Here is an 18,522-nt window from a genome sequence, read left to right on the forward strand (position 1 = left end):
AGAGAGTTTCAACTTGCCCAGAAAGTTTCTTGACCTTGTCCTCCAAGTCCTGCAGCGTGTCCGAGGAGCCGCTAGCCGAGTCTGCTAGCTCTTTCAGAGTTTGGTTTTGCGCGTCCATCCTGGCCTTCAGCGCTGTTATCGCCGCGTCATTTTCGGCCTTCAGTTGTGCAATTTCCCCTCTCAATGTAGTCGTAACCTCTGAGATCTCGGTTTCAATCTTCTTACAAATCTCCGACTTGATAAGGAACAGTTCTGCGTGTAGCGCTGCTATGGCCCCCAGCACGTCGCTGTTACCCGCCGTTCGGGCGACCCCTCCGGCGTTATCCGCTCTAGTTGAGCCCGAGGCTTCATTCGGGCCTGTTTCCTCGCTCGGGTCCAGCTTTGTGTTGGCCTTTTTCGGCATTTTCACACGGATTTCTTCCTCTCTTACCTTCCCCAGAGGCTTCGAGTATATTCTTGATGACCTTCCTGAATTATTTTCGAGTGGTTTTGGTAAAAAATGGAATTTTAAACGTAAATCTGCTGGAGCTACAGGTGGCTGCGTCCTATCCGCTCATCACTCGACAGCCCTCAATTTATATATGGTGTAATAACATGTAGGCTGGCAAGATCTTTCCAAGTGATTAATATAAAGGGAAGGATTTAATCTACAGCAAATTATTTTAACTTGCTTATGTTTAATTTATGTCAAGTACATATTAGTTTGCATTAAATGTCACTTTCATTTAGTCTTATTCACAGCTGCATGTGTTTTCAGAGTCCGGTACCTCAGTAATGTAGATCGTCATAAAACATTACATTTCTCTTGTACATTAAAAAGAAAATACCACTAATTTGTAAGTAAGTAAGTAAGTTAAGCTTTATTTATATAGCACCTTTTAAAACACACCGTTACAAAGTGCTTCACACACAAATGAAACATCAAACAATGATTAAAACAAGGAAAAATTACAATATGAATCACAGAAACAATGAGAAACAGATCAAACAAAAACAGACAAACACTAGGGGTATGACGAAATATGCCACGAAATATTGCGATATAAAAACGTGAGGATATGCATCGTCAAGACGAAAAACTGGATCGCGATATCAGGGCATAATAGGCACTAGGTACATATTGGGCTCCGGGGCTGAAGCTGCAGCCTCTCGGGGTACAACTCATGCGTAGTAAAGTCTGGTCTACCCTTTCCAAAATTGAACCAGTCAATCTTTACTCACGGCCGCAGCTTCTGTGTCGGAGCTCCACACACATCAACACACACACAGTGCAGTCAGTGAACAGCTGATCAGAGAGGTGGAGAGACGAGTTGATGCTACGCTCGTTGCTAAGTGCAATAAACTTTGTTATTATACCTGTTCAACAAGCATAAACACGATGAAACGTAAAGCAACGTTTCGATCTGCTCTGTCCGCTGTCTCTCATCCACCGCTGCCGTTTACACAAGCAGAGCGCATTAGCTCGGCGGCTAACAGCGCATTGGCTCGGCGCAAAACAGCTCGTTGGCTCGTTAGTTCGGCGGCTAACAGCTCGTTGGCTCGGCGGCTAACAACGCGTTATAATATCGTATCGTATTGAGATCGTGAACCCAATATCGTCCATCATATCGTATCGTGAGCTGAGAGAATCGTCACACCCCTAACAAACACACATGTGGATGAGGCCTATAGAAAGGCTTGCCTATAGATATGGGTTTTTAGAAGCCGCTTAAAACAGTCCAGAGATTCAGCAGCTCTAATAGATTGGGGAAGGTGATTCCAAAGAGTTAGGGCTAAGACAGAAAAGGCCCGATCACCTTTTGTTTTGCAGTTTCAGCGGGGGATTGATAAAAGGCCAAGATTAGAGGATCGAAGTGTTCGACAGGTCGAATATGGAACAAGGAGATCAGCAATGTAACTCGGGACGAGGTCATGCAGTGCCTTATATGTAATAAGCAAGCATTTGTGAGGGAAATGTCTTTATTCTTTGATTTTTGGGTTGCTGGAGAAAAAAAAGAATACTCCTTGACAATGACTGATACAGTACATTTGACTTCAGGACATCTCTGACTACATACATACTGAAAATCAAACATTTTTCCAAAGTAAAAGTCCCTAGAAGTGTATGATTCAACTTTTTCCCATGGTCTAGTGTTAAAAAAGTTAACAAAAATTGCAATAAATCATGATATCGAATCGCAATATTTAAAATACAAGACATATCAAATCAGCACCCAAGTATTGTGATAGTATTGAATCAGGAGATAGGTGTATCGTCCCAGCCCTAGGTCACATGCCGTTTCTGGGAGAAGTTTCAAGAATGAAGGTATAATTTCACCTTCATGTTAATTAATCTTCATCTTTCGATCATCGTCGGCTACAAAGCACTTTGATCATTAACAATCAATCGATTAATCGTAATTAAAAAAAAAAAAATTTGCTTGTACCAAACAATACCAAATGTATTTTTTTTTTACCTTGATCAAAGCTTAATTTCCATAGCAACATATTGTATATTCTCTGACAGCATTGCATAGCCTATGAAACACACTGAATATAATTGAATATCAGATCACATGCAGAGCGCGCTCATAAAATTAATTTCCATCAACTCCCGTGACGTTGAACCACAGAAACTGAACCGTCTTGACCAAGATGGTGAGAAGATAAACATTACGTCCATTCCTACACAGTTCTCCAACCAGGTATTCTGTATTTTTATGTAGCTACAGCTACAGACTAAAATTAAACATATAAACACTAAAACTAAATATATAAAGACTAAAATTAAATATATAAAAACTAAGAGTAAATATGTAAAGACTAAAACTAAACATATAAAGACTAAAACTAAATGTAAAAAAACTAAAACTAAACCTTGTAAAATAAAGATTATTCAATGAAAACTACACAAAGGAGGGAAATATAATGTTAAACTACAAAACAACAATAACAAGAGAATATGTATGAAGCAGACAAAAACACTACTGGGAACACATCACATCTGTAATAAATCATTCTAAACTCAAGACTCACTACTCTTTTTGGTGCTTCTGACCATATCCCATGGCCACATGACCATCTGGAATGAAGCTAAGTGATGAGTGAGAGTTGTGTGAAAATGGTCGGCAGACGCCGCTTTTTTTCATGTACCTATCATAACAAAGGCTTGTATATCTGCCGTCCTCGATCTTCCTGTTTCCCTTTTTGAATGATGAATACCGCCTGCTGGTGTGGAGAGTTATTTTCTCTCAGAATGTACGTGCTAACTGGCCGTCGGCTGTAGTCTTTGTGATGTAGGCCTTCATTACCACAAGTTCTTTGATGTCGGGATGGCGTGTCTGAGCCTTTACTGTTGGTCAGCCTTCAATTTGTAGAGAAGTTCAGAATATAACAACACAGCTATCAGGGCATAGGGAGGAGGCAAAAGGAAACGGCTAGCTAGGCTCTGAAAAACGTTCACAACGATGCAGTGTGACTGCGTTGGTGTTTTTGAAGGGAATTATTCCATTTAAAGGTTTTCCCACATTGGCCACACCCGTACGGTTTCTCCCCAGTGTGAATGCGTTGGTGAGATTTTAAGTGACCACTATGAGTAAAACTTCCCCCACATTGATCACACCTGTACGGTTTCTCCCCGGTGTGAGTGCGTTGATGACCTTTAAGGGCACTACCCTGAGAAAACGTTTTCCCACATTGGTCACATGAGTATGGTTTCTCTCCAGTGTGAATGCGTTGATGTAATTTAAGGGTTCCTGACACAGTGAAAGATGCCCCACATTCATCACAGCTGTAGGGTTTCTCTCCAGTGTGAATGCGTTGGTGTTTTTTAAGGTCGCCTGATGAGGTGAAAGTTTTCCCACATTGGTCACACGAGTACGGTTTCTCCCCAGTGTGAATGCGTTGATGTATTTTCAGATGACCCTGTTGTAAGAAAGCTGCCCCACATTCATCACAGCTGTAGGGTTTCTCTCCAGTGTGAACACGTCGGTGGATTGATAGATTTTTTTTATAGGTGTAAGCTTTCTCACATTTATCACAGCTGTATAGTTTCTCTCCACTATGTATGGACTGGTGAGATTTCAAGCTACTTAACTGTGCGAAAGCTGCGCCACAATCATCACAGCTGAAGGGTTTCTCTCCAGTGTGAATGCGTTTATGGTTTTCAAGGTGACTCTGGCGCCGGAAGGCTGTCCCACATTCATCACAGTTGTAGGGTTTCGCTCCAGTGTGAATGTGTTGATGTATTTTCAGATGACCCTTATGTAGGAAAGCTGCCCCACATTCATCACAGCTGTAGGGTTTCTCTCCAGTGTGAATGCGTTGATGTATTTTCAGATGACCCTTATGTAGGAAAGCTGCCCCACATTCATCACAGCTGTAGGGTTTCTCTCCTGTGTGAATGCGTTGATGTATTTTCAGATGACCCTGTTGTAAGAACGCTGCCCCACATTCATCACAGCTGTACGGTTTCTCTCCAGTGTGAATACGTTGGTGGACTGTGAGGGCACTCCCCACTGCAAAAGTTTTCCCACATTGGTCACACCAGTATGGTTTCTCTCCAGTGTGAACACGACGGTGGATTAATAGATTTGTTTTATGGGTGTACGCTTTCTCACATTTATCACAGCTGTATGGTTTCTCTCCAGTGTGAATGCGCCTGTGCCTTTTTAAGTTACTTAACTGTGTGAAAGCTGCGCCACACTGGTCACAGCTGTAGGGTTTCTCTCCAGTGTGAATGCGTTGATGTATTTTCAGATGACCCTTACGTCGGAAAGCTGCCCCACATTCATCACAGCTGCAGGGTTTCTCTCCAGTGTGAATGCGTTGATGTATTTTCAGATGACCCTTATGTAGGAACGCTGCCCCACATTCATCACAGCTGTAGGGTTTCTCTCCTGTGTGATTGCGTTGATGGACTCTGAGGGTGCTACCCGAAGCAAAAGTTTTCTCACATTGGTCACAGCTGTGTAGTTTCTCTCCAATGTGAACTCTCTGATGAATCAGTCCCTTTCTTCCTCTCCGTTTCTAAAGCAATAGACAGAGAGCGAGAGCGAGAGAGAGAGAGAGAGAGAGAGAGAGCGAGAGAGAGAGAGAGTCAGTGAGATGCCATGGTGGAGCAACCTATCTTAAACCATAAATAACATTTAGAGCAGGGTTTCTCAACTTTTGGTAACTTGAGGCCCACTTCTGATCAGCAAAATAATTCCGAGGACCATCTTCCCAAATAAAATAAATGACAAACTGGGCTATAAATATGTGTTATGCCACTGGCAGGTGTAATGACCCACATAACTATTCAGCTTACCCTCACCCATCACTCCCTGCCACTATGAATCCAAACTCTTTATATTTCCGCACCACCAATTCAGAGTTTTTACTGTTGCAGGGTTGTCTCCAACATCACTTTTCGTTTAAAAGAAAAAAGCTCCATTATGTGTCACTGCATCTGAGACATACAGTATGTCTGTAAAGGGGAGACTCGTGGGTACCCATAGAACCCATTTTCATTCACATATCTTGAGGTCAGAGGTCAAAGGGACCCCTTTGGAAAGGGCCGTGCCAGTTTTTCCTCGCCAAAATTTAGTGTAACTTTGAAAATAAAACCTGCCCGCTACAACCTCTGAAAAACAGAATAGCGGCCGTTGGATTTTGAACGGGTTAATCTAACCATTTGTCAGCATCTCTGAGACCCACTAGGTGGTGCTCTGAGGCCCACCAGTGGGCCCCGGCTCAGCTGTTGAGAATAGCTGATTTAGAGCATGTCTGTGAAACATAACCCACAATGTTCCAGTTTGACTAATGCTCCCTTTGTAGACATTTGATTGATCACCACAGACGCCCCCTTGACATTTCTTAATTATCAGTCGACATCCACATTATGGAGTTGCATTATGGGAAATGTAAGACCCAGTACTGTTCAGAGCTTTCCATACGCGCCGGCTATTATCTTACTGTTTTTTTTTCATAGCGAGTAGTAAGCAAGCAAATCAAGCACAATACCAAGAAAGTAGCAGACTCTTGTTCAATAACACCAAATTACAAAGAGCTGAAAAGAGATCGACCCCTTCAACTGTTACAGATGAGAGCAGCTGCAACAAAATACCATGGAGGGTCAGAGGTACTCTATCCCCCAAATCCAAATGCTTTCTGTGTGAGGAAGAAGGGGGCAACTTAAGACAAGCAATGAACATGAAACTGAATGAAAGACTAAATGAATGTGCAAAAACTCTCAGTGATGGAAAGCTCCTTTCCAAACTGAGTGCTGGAGATGTCATTGCCCAGGAAATGAAGTATCATCCTGCTTGCTTGGCTGCTCTGTACAAACGAGAACGAGCCCATCTGAATGCCCAACAGCTGCAGAAGAAGGAAGAGCTGGCCCAGAAGAAGGAAGCATATGCAGTTGATTTCTCTGAACTGGTTATTTGCATCACTGAGACAAAAGCTGCAAGTCAGGATTCAGATCCACCAATTTTCTGACTTGACGACCTGTGTATGCTCTACACGAAGATGCTTGAGCAGCTTGGCATTGAAGCTCCTGATGTTCATGCTACCCGTCATAAGGACCAACTGCTTTTACACATTCCTGAGCTAGAGGCTCACCACCAAAGGCGTGATGTCCTCTTGGTCTTCAGGAAGGATGTTGGTTCAATCCTGGCATGAGCAAGCAAATATGGAGAAGCAATCCACCTGGCAAAGGCTGCTCAGATGATACGTCGTGACATGCTTCAGCATCAATCAGAATTCACCAGCATGTTCCATGATGGGTACCTTGAAGATACCGTCCCACCATCCCTGCTTCAGTTTGTATTTATGATTGAACATGGGGCTGATATCAAGTCACAACTCCAGAATGGTGCACCAAAATCTAACCTTGCAATATCCTAACTGTTACAGTACAGCTGCTTTGCCAAATACAGGGAAAGATCGCAGGTCCAAAGGCACTCTAAGGAACAGGAGACACCTTTTGCTATGTATGTTGGCCTGTCTGTGTTTACCAAGACCAGAAAGAGGCAACAGATAGATATGTAGGTGTGGGAACCTCATGGATAAAGATGGCTGGTTCGTTGACTCTATGCACTTCGAAATTTGGAGCTAGACATACTCCATCACACAGAGATTCTCTGTGTACTACCCTCACCTAGTTTAGCCCGTGAGCCAACACCGTGTCCCGGGTGTGGCTGTTGCCGTGCACTGGCAACTTCTTGGAGCCATAGATGAGAGTTGGGCCAGTAGTGAGAACCAATGCCAGTAGTCCATCCTGGAGGATGTGGCTGACTTCTGAAACAAAGGTACTACCTCCACCACTAAGCCCCTACACCTATGGCAACAGCAGCTGTTGATATCTACAACAGAAGGCCTACAAGCCAATTGAGCCATGCAACCACCACAAAGCAAAGACTCACCGGACAGCCAAAAAGAAAAAAAAATGTATTGGAGGATGTTAAAGCTGTAAAAATTAGATCAAGCATACCAGAAAACATATAATTCTACATCACAATCATTCAAGTTGACCAAGTACATGCATTTCCTTAAGAAAAACATTCTCCGCGAGTAAATTTGACAGCCATCTTGAAAAATGGTCGCCATGTTGAAGTTAAAAATTGTAAAAACTATCAAAATTAGATCCAGCATGCTAGAAAACACATAATTTGACACGAAGTTCGCTCAAATCGACCAAGTAGATGAATTTCTATGAGAGAAACCATTAACGGCATGTCAATTTGGCGGACATCTTGAAAAATGGGCGCCATCTTGGATTTTCAAGTGGCCGATCGTTTATATTTGCTAAGCGTCCCCTCGGGAATCATCATGCCAAATTTGGTGCTTGTATCACTATTTGCATGATTTTTCCACTATCCGCTCCACTAACAGGAGTTCTTGGCCGATTTCTCCCCGATCCACCTCTCTCACCAATCGCAGGGGAATTCTGGTCTGGGACATTGGTCGGTACTAGGGGTGGGCGATATTTAAATTCTCCTACTGACGGTATTGCTTTAAAAAAAACGATATACAATATTATCTGCCAAAAAAAACCTGAAGAGAGACGCCCATAGATATAAATATGGATAGAATGGAGATGCATATGTTGCAGCATCCATAAGTGGACAATGTATAAGCAGTAAGCTCTGAGATCAATAAATCAGATGAATCATCTGGTTATTTTTATTAAATAACACGTTTCTCAACATTGATGTCTGTTCACATCTGAAACGACGGCATTGTAGTAGCTTGGAACGGCCGTCTCAAGTCTCTCTGTCTTGAACACTCGCTAATGTTACGGGCCGCCTGGCTGCTGTTAATGGTGCGTCTTGTCACCCCAAAAACGCATGAACTTCCTAGTAAACAAGCAACGTTCGCCGTGCAACTCTTCTCTCTGTCTCAACAGCACACACTAACACTCGTTAACGTTAAGCACACAACCCACGCACTGACTTATTCCTTAAAAATACATAAATCCCCGATGATGAAGTATCTGCAGCTTGGTAAGTCATATTGGCGATTTAATGTATTCACTATTTCCTTGAAACTGTCTTTTTCAACTGTATGGATGGAAAACATTTATTTTACAATGTGCCTGTGTCGCAGGAAATCTTCTCTGGCCAGTTGAGATCAGATCTTCTACCAAATTTCTAATACTTTTCAATTAAAACAAACTTAAAAAAAAGAAGACTGACTTCAGAATTCGATGTGGATAGTTTTACTGTTGTTAAAGTATAAGTACAGAAATAAAGGTAAAACAAGTGGCTGGTCTCGAAAGCAGTCAACTAAAACACCCTCAGCAGGGCTTCGTCTTTTATGCCACACCCGGCGTCCCACCTATTGAGGGGCTCCACCAATTCCCCTCTGCCTTATTTTTCTTTTACTTTTCTAGGCCACCTGGGACACCATTATGTTTTAGTTTTGTTTTTTTTTCTTCATTGATCCTGGGTACTTTCCATTCTCATAATCATGAGCTTTTACACTATTGAATCCTAGCTCCGCGTTTGGTACCCACTCGGTTCTTTATTTGGGACACCAAATAAAGACTAAGTAACTAAGCAATAAGCGCTCCAAGTTGCTGACTGTGCACCATCTTTTCTCGACGTTATGTCACCATTATGTTCCCATGTGATGTTTGGCTACAAAAAAAAAAGAAAAGTGTCATAGCATGGACAGAGAAAGGACAGTCGTTTAAATGGTTCTTGTTAATGTGAGTTTACATTAAGCTGGAGATTATTTTCCACACCTGGTAACCTCCCTTGTACAATCTCGCCACCGTTGACAGTCACATTTATATGTTGTTGTTGTTGTTGTCTTTGCTAAAACCCCAATGATTGAAGGTTGAGGAGTCGGTGGCAGACTTGCCTATTCTGTTGGATGAGTGTGCGAGTTTTAAGATGGGAGTGGAGATTTGTGGCGTTTCCATCTTTAGTCCCGACTTGTTTATCGCACATCTTATAAATCACTTCGTTCACATTCTCTAGCTCTCCTTTCTCGTTTGGTTTAAGATGCTTTTGCATTCTTTTTGCTAACGAGAGCGGACGGGCTGGAGTTAGGTCTACATAGGTAATTACTAGTGCCGTCAAAGTTAATGCGATAAGGCGTTAACGCAAATTAATTTGGTGCAAAGAAAAGACATGTCCTCCGTAGAGGAGGCAGAGTTTTAAGACTTTAGGGAAGACTTGTCTATATCCCTGGCAGTGGTCGCTGAGGTAGTCAAAAAGCTCCTCGGTTGCAAGGCAACGGGGGTGGATGAGATTCGCCCTGAGATGCTGAAGGCTCTGGACATTGTTGGTCTGACTTGGCTGACACGCCTCTTCAGTGTCACGTGGAGGTCGGGGACAGTGCCTGTGGAATGGCAGACCGAGGTGGTGGTTCCCAATTTTAAAAAGGGGGACCAGAGGGTGTGCTCAAAGTATCGGGGTATCACACTGCTCAGCCTCTCCGGGAAAGTTTATTCTAGGGTGCTGGAAAGAAGGGCTCCAACCGATTGTCAAACCCTGGATCCAGAAAGAACAATACATACTCCGTCCTGGCTGGGGGACATCCTGGGAGAGGCTGGGGACATGGAATCTGAGTGGTCATGTTCAAAACCTCCATTGTGGAAGCGGCTGCTAGGAGTTGTGGTCAGTAGGTCGTCAGTGCCTTTTGTGGTGGCAACCTAAGAAGAAGGTGAAGGAGGCCGTCAAGCTGAAGAAGGAGGCCTTTCGGGCTTGGTTGGCCCAAAAGCAAAAACCCGGGTGTGGGAGGAATTCAGGAAGACCAAGGAGAAGGACTTTCGATTGGCCTCAAGGAAGTTCTGGCAAACCGTTAGACAACTCAGAAAAGGAAAGCAGGGCTAACACTGTATTAAAAACAAAGACAAACCTGTCGCTCTGACAGTCTCCTCTTGGAAGCAGCTGCTTTCCACTCCACATGATGTTTCTAATGGAAGAATAGATATTTATGCCATATTTGAGGCATTTTTCCTTTTGGCCAATATCAGCAGTCTTGGCTTATAAATATAGAATATTTCAGGAAGAAGAAGACACTTTAATATACAAGGCCTCAACTAACAGAGAAAATTAACTTGCAAATTACCTTTTGGCCTTTAAGAACAGCTACTGTGCTTCCAACGGCATCCATCGCAGCTAACATTGCACTGCTAATCCTGACTCGTCTCAGTGGGATGGAACACTCCTTCAACACCTGTAAAATAAAAATACAGAAAGACTATTGTTGACACTTTGTCTTGTGAAAAAAGGGCAATCAAAAAACATAATCAATAAACATATTGTTTAAGTTAAAGCATAATGCAAACATAACAAACCTGCTGCTGAACCATCCTCCTCTAGCCTCTTCATTTTGCTCTGGGGACTGGGGATATCATCGAGCGGTGGAAAGAGCACTTTGAGGAACTCCTGAACCCGACCAACTCATCCTCTGTAGAGGAGGCAGAGTTTGAAGACTTGGGGGAAGGCTTGTCCATATCCTTGGCAGAGGTTGCCGAGGTAATCAAAAGCCTCCTCAGTAGCAAGGCGCCAGGGGTGGATGAGAGAGTGTGTTCCAACTATCGGGGTATCATACTGCTCTGTCTTCCCGGGAAAGTTTATTCTAGGGTGCTGGAAAGGAGGCTCAGACCGATTGTCAAACTCAGATCAGGAGGAACAATGCGGATTCCGTCCAGGCCGGGGAACAGTGGACCAGCTCTTTACCAACGCGGGGCTGTTGGAGGGATCATTGGAGTTTGCCCATCAAGTCGATATGTGTTTTGTGGACTTAGAAAAGGCTTATGACCGTGTCCACCGGGGAGTCCTGTGAGGGGCACTGTGGGAATATGGGATACCATGGTCGGTGTTACGAGCTATCCGGTTCTTGAATAACCAAAGTGAGACCTGAGTCTGTATACTCGGCACAAAGTCAAACACGTTTTCAGTGGGTGTTGGCCTTCACCTGGGTTGTCCCTTGTCGCCGTTCCCGTTTGTAATTTTCATGGACAGGATCTCAAGGTGCAGACGGGTGGAGGAGAGTGTCCGGTTCGGGGACCACGGAATTGCGTCTCTGTTCTTTGCAGATGATGTAGTTCTGTTGCCTTCATCAGACCGTGACCTTCAGCACGCTCTGGGACGGTTTGCTTCAGAGTGTGAAGCAGTCGGGATGAGAGTCAGTACATCCAAGGCTGAGGCCATGGTGCTCTGCTGGAAAACGGTGGACTGCACCCTCCGGATGGGGAGTGAGTCTAAGTATCTCGGGGTCTTATTCCCAATGAGGGTAAAATGGAGCGGGAGATGGACAGGCGGTTCGGTGCAGTGTCTGCAGTTATGCGGGCGCTGTATTGGACCGCTGTGGTGAAGAGGGAACTGAGCTGAGCCGTAAGGTAAAGCTCTCGATTTACCAGTCCATCTGCATTCCAACCCTCACCTATGGTCATGAGCTTTGGGTAGTGACCGAAAGAATGAGATTGCGAATACAAGCGGCTGAAATGAGTTTCCCACGTAGGGTGGCTGGGCTCAGCCTTAGAAATAGGGTGAGGAGCTCAGACGTCTGGAGGAGTTCGCCTCCCTTTGGAAGTTTTCCAGGCACGTCCAACTGGTAAGAGGCCCCGGGGTAGACTCAGAACACGAGGGAGAGATTATATATCTGGTCTGGCCTGGGAATGCCTCGGGTTTCCCAAGGAAGAGCTGGAAAACGTTGCTGAGGAGAGGGACGTCTTGAATACCGTGCTAAGCTTGCTGCCCCCGCAACCCGGATAAGAGGAAGAAAATGGATGGATGGATGGATGGCAAATAAATTTTAACGGCACTAATTTCTTTAACGCATCTTGCTATTTTTATGGCCAACTTCCAATTTTCGGATGGCTAATAAATTTCCTACCAACACTGTGTACTCACGTTGTACAACAAACAATTCTAAATAAGTCAAAAACTGCATTAAAAACAACGACAAACCTGTTGCTCTGCCGGTCTCTTCTTGGAAGCAGCTGCTTTCTGCTCCACTTGACGTTTCTAATGGAAGAAAAGCAACAAAGATATTTAAGTCATATTTGAGGCATTTTTCCTTTTGGCCAATATCAGCAATCTTGGCTTATTGATTTAGAGTATTTCAGGAAGAAAAGGACACTTTAATATGTAGGGCCTCAACTAACAGAGAAAATGAACTGTCAGATGACCTTTTGGCCTTTTGGAACAGCTGCTGTGCATCCACCGGCATCCATCGCAGCCAACATCGCACTGCTGATCCTGACTCGTGTCAGCGGGATGGAACAATCCTTCGACACCTGTAAAAATAAAAATACAGACTATTGTTGACACTTTGTCTTGTGAAAAAAAGTTTATCAATAAATGTATAATAAATTAAACATATTGTTTAAGTTAGAGCATAATGCAAACATAACAAACTTGCTGCTGAACCATCCTCCTCTACCCTCATTTTGTTCTCAAAGTGCACCAGAGAGCAAAAAGTTCTTCATATATTTAGCCTCTTTAAGAGAGCACAAAGTTCTTCATAGATCTGGCCTCTTGAATTTGCTCTCAACGTGCACCAGAGTACAATGTTCTTCATAGCTCTAGCCTCTTCAAGACTGCACATAGTTCTTCACAGATCTAGCCTCTTCATTTTGCTGTCAAAGTGCACCAGAGAACACAAAGTTCTTCATAGATCTAGCCTCTTGAATTTGCTCTTAAAGTGCACCAGAGAGCCCAAAATTCTTCACAGATCTTGATCTTGCATTCTGTTCTCAAAGTACACCAAGGAGCACAAAGTTCTTCACAGATCTAGCCTCTTCGTTTTGCTTTCAAAGTGCACCAAAGAGCACAAAGTTCTTCATAGATCTAGCCTTTTCATTTTGCTCTCAAAGTACAACAGTGAGCACAAAGTTCTTCATATATCCAGCCTCTTTGAGAGAGCACAATGTTCTTCACAGATCTAGCCTCTTCAAGAGAGCACAACGTTCTTCACAGATCTATGCTCTTCATTTTACTCTCAAAGTGCATCAGAGAGCACCAAGTTCATAGATCTAGCCTCTTCATTTTACTCTCAAAGTGCACTGGATTAGATGCATTTAACTTAAAAATATAAGCTACAAAATGCACTTTCTTAATGCATGATGTTTATAAAGTCAACAAGTAACTGCCTTAAATAATCATGATTATGATTTTTGCCATAATCGAGCGGCCCAAATGTAGAAGGAAATGCACGTCTGTAATATGCTTTGCTGAGGATGATTTATCTGGTATCATATATTAATAGTTGGGTGAGTATTTGTTATTGTACCAAAAATTGCTTTAACAACTTATGTGACATAATAGAGCATGGGAATGGCGATCACATAGTTCCATCATAATGTTTTAAGCCCTTATACACTTTCACTATTTATTTGTATTATTTATCTCTTCGTTTTGCTCTCAAAGTGCACCAGAGAGCACAAAGTTCTTCATTGATATAGCCTCTTCAAGACAGCACAAAGTTCTTCAAAAGATGTAGCCTCTTGAATTTGCTCTCAACGTGCATCAGAGAGCACAAAGTTCTTCACAGATCTTGACCCATCATTTTGTTCTCCAAGTGCGTCATAGAGCACAACGTTCTTCACAGATCTAGACTCTTCATTTTACCCTCAAAGTGCACCAGGTAAGATGCATTTAACTTTAAAATGTAAGCTACAAAATGTTCTTTCTAAAATGCATGACGTTTGTAATGTCAACGAGTAATTACGTTAAATAATAGTGATTATGATATTTGCCATAACTGAGCAGCCAAAATGTAGGAGAAAATGTACATGTCTGTAATTTACTTTGTTATGGATGATTGATTTGGTATCATATATCACTAGTTGGGTGAGTAAGTGTTATTGTTACTGTAGTACAATGTGTGCTAGTGATAGGCCCAACAACTGGGAGTGTGTGCTGAATCAGCTGAATGCCAGCTGATGCTGTATAAACCCATCACTTACTTCCATCATAATGTTCTAAACCCTCATACACTTTCTATTTATTTTAATTAATTAATTCATGTACATTTCTGATTCATGACTAGAAAAACTTGACACACAGTGCTGAGCTGCATCTCAAATTAATCTTCAGGTTCCCAGCTTTCAGATGATGTACACCACTTGTTCTGTTGACATCTACTGTTGACCTGCAATCTCCAACTAAACATCCAACATGGAAAGAAGTTAACGGTTACACGGTTAATTATGAACACCCCTATCAGAAACACATGCTGCCGACGCACCCACACAGTGTTTGCAAATCCCTATGTACACACTGCTCTGTACACACTCACCATGTAGCAGCTGATAAAGGTGGAGCTCTCTTTAGTCACTTCATATACCGCTGGTAGTTTAATCTATAATAATACATCATTGATCATTATAAACTGCTGGTAGTTTAATCTATGATAATACATCATCATTTATTATTATATACTGCCAGTAGTTTAATCTATAATAATACATCAGCATTTATTATTATATACTGCTGGTAGTTTAATTTATAATAATACATCACCATTTATTAGTGGATTAGATTTAGTTTTAAAAATCTGTAGAGTAAAATCTGTAGAGTAACTTCCTCGTGTCTTTAATTTCGTTATAAAGCCATGAAGTCAATAACACCGACCTGAACATCGGTGGTATCAGAGGACGAGCCTGCTGCTGGTCTTCTGGGGACCTTGTTGCTCCGTTGGTCCGTGTTCTGCTGGTCCTCCTCCATTTCGCTCTTATGGTGCTCCTGGTACTGGTCCTGGTCTCTGAGATCCAGCAGGTCTCCACTCTGACTGCTGGACTCTGGTGTCCTGGACCCACTATAAAAAAAAAAGCACACAGAGATATTCAGGTACTGCTGTTTCCTCTGGTTTTACTCCCATCCATGTGGTGCTGATAACATGGTCCAATGAGCAATATGAAGCTAAACTGCTGTCTTTCAGTGGACCACAACAGTCTTCTTGTTTGTATTCAATCGAAATGAGAAATGTAACAAAGACTAATAGGTAACTCTTAAAATGTGTTATTGCAGCACCTAAATTAAGAAGATCATCTGGAGCCCTGAAAGGCCTAAATGTGAAACCTGACCAATCTCTTGCAATCAATCTCCCACATACAGTAATGTGGAACTTTTGACCAGGGCTGTAGTACTCGAGTCCGGAGTCCACTGACTTGCCTTGGACTTGAGCCTTATTGGACTCAGACTTGCCTTGGACTCGTGCCTTGCCTTGGATTCGTACCTTGTTGGACTCGGACTTGCCTTGAACTCGTACCTTTTTGGACTCTGACTTGCCTTGGACTCGTGTTTTGTTGGACTCGGACTTGTCTTGGACATGGACTTGTTGGACTCGGACTTGTTGGACTCGGACTTGTCTCGGACTTGTTGGACTCGGACTTGTCTCGGACTTGTTGGACTCGGACTTGTTGGACTCGGACTTGTCTCGGACTTGTTGGACTCGGACTTGTCTCGGACTTGTCTTGGACTCGTGCCTTGTTGGACTCAGACTTGTCTTGGACTCGTGCCTTGTTGGGCTCGGACTTGTCTTGGACTCGTGCCTTGTTGGACTCGGACTTGTCTTGGACTCGAGCCTTGTTGGACTTGGACTCGTGCCTTGTTGGACTTGGACTTGTGCCTTGTTGGACTTGGACTTGTCTTGGACTCGTGCCTTGTTGTACTTGTGCCTTGTTGGACTTGGACTTGTGCCTTGTCTTGGACCCTTGCCTTGTTGGACTTGGACTCGTGCCTTGTTGGATTTGGACTTGTCTTGGACTCGTGCCTTGTTGGACTTGGACTTGTCTTTGACTCTTGTCTTGTAGGACTCAGACTTGTGTTGGACTTGTGCTTTTTAGGCTCGTACTTGTCTTGGACTCATGCCTTGTTGGACTCTGACTTGTCTTGGACTCGTGCCTTGTTGGACTCCCACTTGTCTTGGACTTGGACTTCACACAGTTCTATGAGTGTGAGAAATGCAATGAGAGGAAGAGGAAGTGAAACAGCGCCTGGACAAGAGATGTGACCAGATTATCATAGTTTATAAGAATGCAGCGCAGTGACGATACAGACATTTCATACACTAGACGTTTATAACACGGACCTGTCGATGCGCATTCAAACCGCGCATTCACCCGTAACTACCCACGGCTGAGAATTGGACTAACATTCAGCTTCATGATCAAAGAAAGTTTTTGTATCACATCTACAATTCTGTCCTCTCTCAAATTCAAATTCAAATAAACTCTCTCTCTCTCACTCTTTCCTAGATGTTGTCGTGCGTGATAGTCTGCATCACAAGGAATAATGGACTAATGCATATGAACATAAACAGATTAAAAACAATCATCTTACCCACCACAAACAGCCTACTTGTGTTCTACACGTGTAGCCTGTATATCACATGAAGAAAGTGATAAAACAAAAATGTTTTCCCCTAAGTTTAAACTTTATCAGTTCATGCTTGTTTTAGGAGCTGCTGCAGCACACCTGCTTCCTTGTCCATGCTATTTGCATAAATAATTATCTCAATAAATAAATTATAAATGAAAATATTATGAAAATGAAAATGTCCCTGCTTGTGGGCATATTGGGGGTGGTCCCATGATAGAAACGTCAGCAGCAAATATCGGATCAAATTCAAGGTTTCTGAATGTAATGTTAGACTGTAATGGTCCTCAAATCTAAATTCTATGGATTAGTTTGACATTAAAAGATGGATTACTTCTGTCCATCCTAACTCATTAATCCCTATATTAGCATTAGAAAGACACTATTGCCTATAGGGATGTTAATAATTAACCGTTTAACCGTTAACCGACATTAAGAATTTTAACCGATTAATGCTATAGGTTAAACGATTAATAGAAATATTAAAAATTAAATAAAAAGCTCAGAGGAGCGGCTTGTCACTTAAAGGAGAAAAGCTATCCTGCAAGACCCTGGCTTTATCCTACAGCTTTTGATGAACCCTCATGAGGCCTCCTAATGAGATAATGCATAAACTTGATACGCCTGGAAAGGCCCTTAATTCCCTCAGTGCCTCGTTTGACTAGAATTAAAGCTGACATTCCACTGTACTGACAACATGTGACAATTATCTTTTAAAAAACAGACGCTGGAAAGTACCTGACATACCCGGGTCAGATGAGGTAAATGATATGTTATGTGACGATAAGCCATAAACTCTAAATTACCGGATACCAATATCATAGAGACAACTGTGGAATATTATCAAGAAGGAGGGGCAATCCCCTTAGTATTGTATATAAGGCTATGCTCTAAACCCCGAAGTTAGTAGTTTCCGGGACGGCTCGGGTTTTGGTTGCGTTTCGCTGCCCCTGTTGAACATAATAAAAACTCTGCTTTTGCATCAGACTTGGACTGTCTTGTTGGATTTATTATGTACAAAAGTGCTTACAATGACCTGAAATAACCTGTTTATAAGGGAAGCTGAAAACTGTTGTATTGTTTCATGATTGCTCAATAACTGTCTCTCAATTATTAGCTTCTAAGGGCATAATTCAGGGTGAAGGAATGAAGGACTTGGGGCTGTTCAGTTGTTGTTGCACTGTTTTGTTCCTTGAGGAGGTGATTCGGTGACTGTAGATTTCTATATAGTCACATTGTAATAATCTCCGGCAGCATTTGGAGAGGCTTTGAACTACTCAAGGGCGAGGACAGGGGGGAGGCACACGGGACTGCATGTTCTGTTCTTTTCACAAGGTCACGGGAGGATGGAGTCAGAAGAAGAAACAAAAAAGAAGATATGCAGCAAAAACATCACGTGCCATAAGCTCATGACTATTGATATTGTGTAAACCATAAAAACGCTGGATCAGGGATAGCTCGGGGTTCAGACTTCGCGAACTGACCCATGCATTGTACGTTGTCAGGGACACGTTGATTGGATCCAGAATTCTGTAAACTCTGTTATCTTACTTATGCAACATTAATTGTTCGGAATAAATTGTATTATTATGCTTTAACCCGTCTGTTTGGAAAATCTCTTTGTCACACAAGATTAACCAACACGTAACTGTGCCCTGACCTCTTGGAGGTAGAGGGCCGGTTCCTTCAGTCTCCAGAGAAGTTATTTGAGTATCCTATG

General features: G+C 42.7%; 1 protein-coding gene across 2 annotated transcripts in view; it reads right to left on the bottom strand.

Moving 5' to 3' along the window:
• Positions 1 to 833: 833 nt before the first annotated feature.
• LOC141760402 (uncharacterized) overlaps positions 834 to 18,522 on the bottom strand; it is a 135,931-nt gene continuing 118,242 nt past the window's right edge. Inside the window, exons 4-9 of one of the 2 annotated variants that reach the window (XM_074623207.1) lie at positions 15,057 to 15,107; positions 12,611 to 12,718; positions 12,390 to 12,446; positions 10,543 to 10,650; positions 10,330 to 10,386; positions 834 to 5,007 (exon numbers count right to left, since the gene is read on the bottom strand). In XM_074623207.1, the coding sequence (XP_074479308.1) occupies positions 3,439 to 5,007; positions 10,330 to 10,386; positions 10,543 to 10,650; positions 12,390 to 12,446; positions 12,611 to 12,718; positions 15,057 to 15,107 (1,950 nt within the window). In that variant the 3' untranslated portion in view covers positions 834 to 3,438. Of the gene's footprint in view, positions 5,008 to 8,129; positions 10,387 to 10,542; positions 10,651 to 12,389; positions 12,447 to 12,610; positions 12,719 to 15,056; positions 15,241 to 18,522 lie in introns of those variants that run through there. The other variant, XM_074623210.1, reaches the window with a different exon arrangement.

This window comes from Sebastes fasciatus, chromosome 22 (assembly GCF_043250625.1).
Source record: "Sebastes fasciatus isolate fSebFas1 chromosome 22, fSebFas1.pri, whole genome shotgun sequence".
Lineage (NCBI taxonomy): Eukaryota > Metazoa > Chordata > Actinopteri > Perciformes > Sebastidae > Sebastes > Sebastes fasciatus.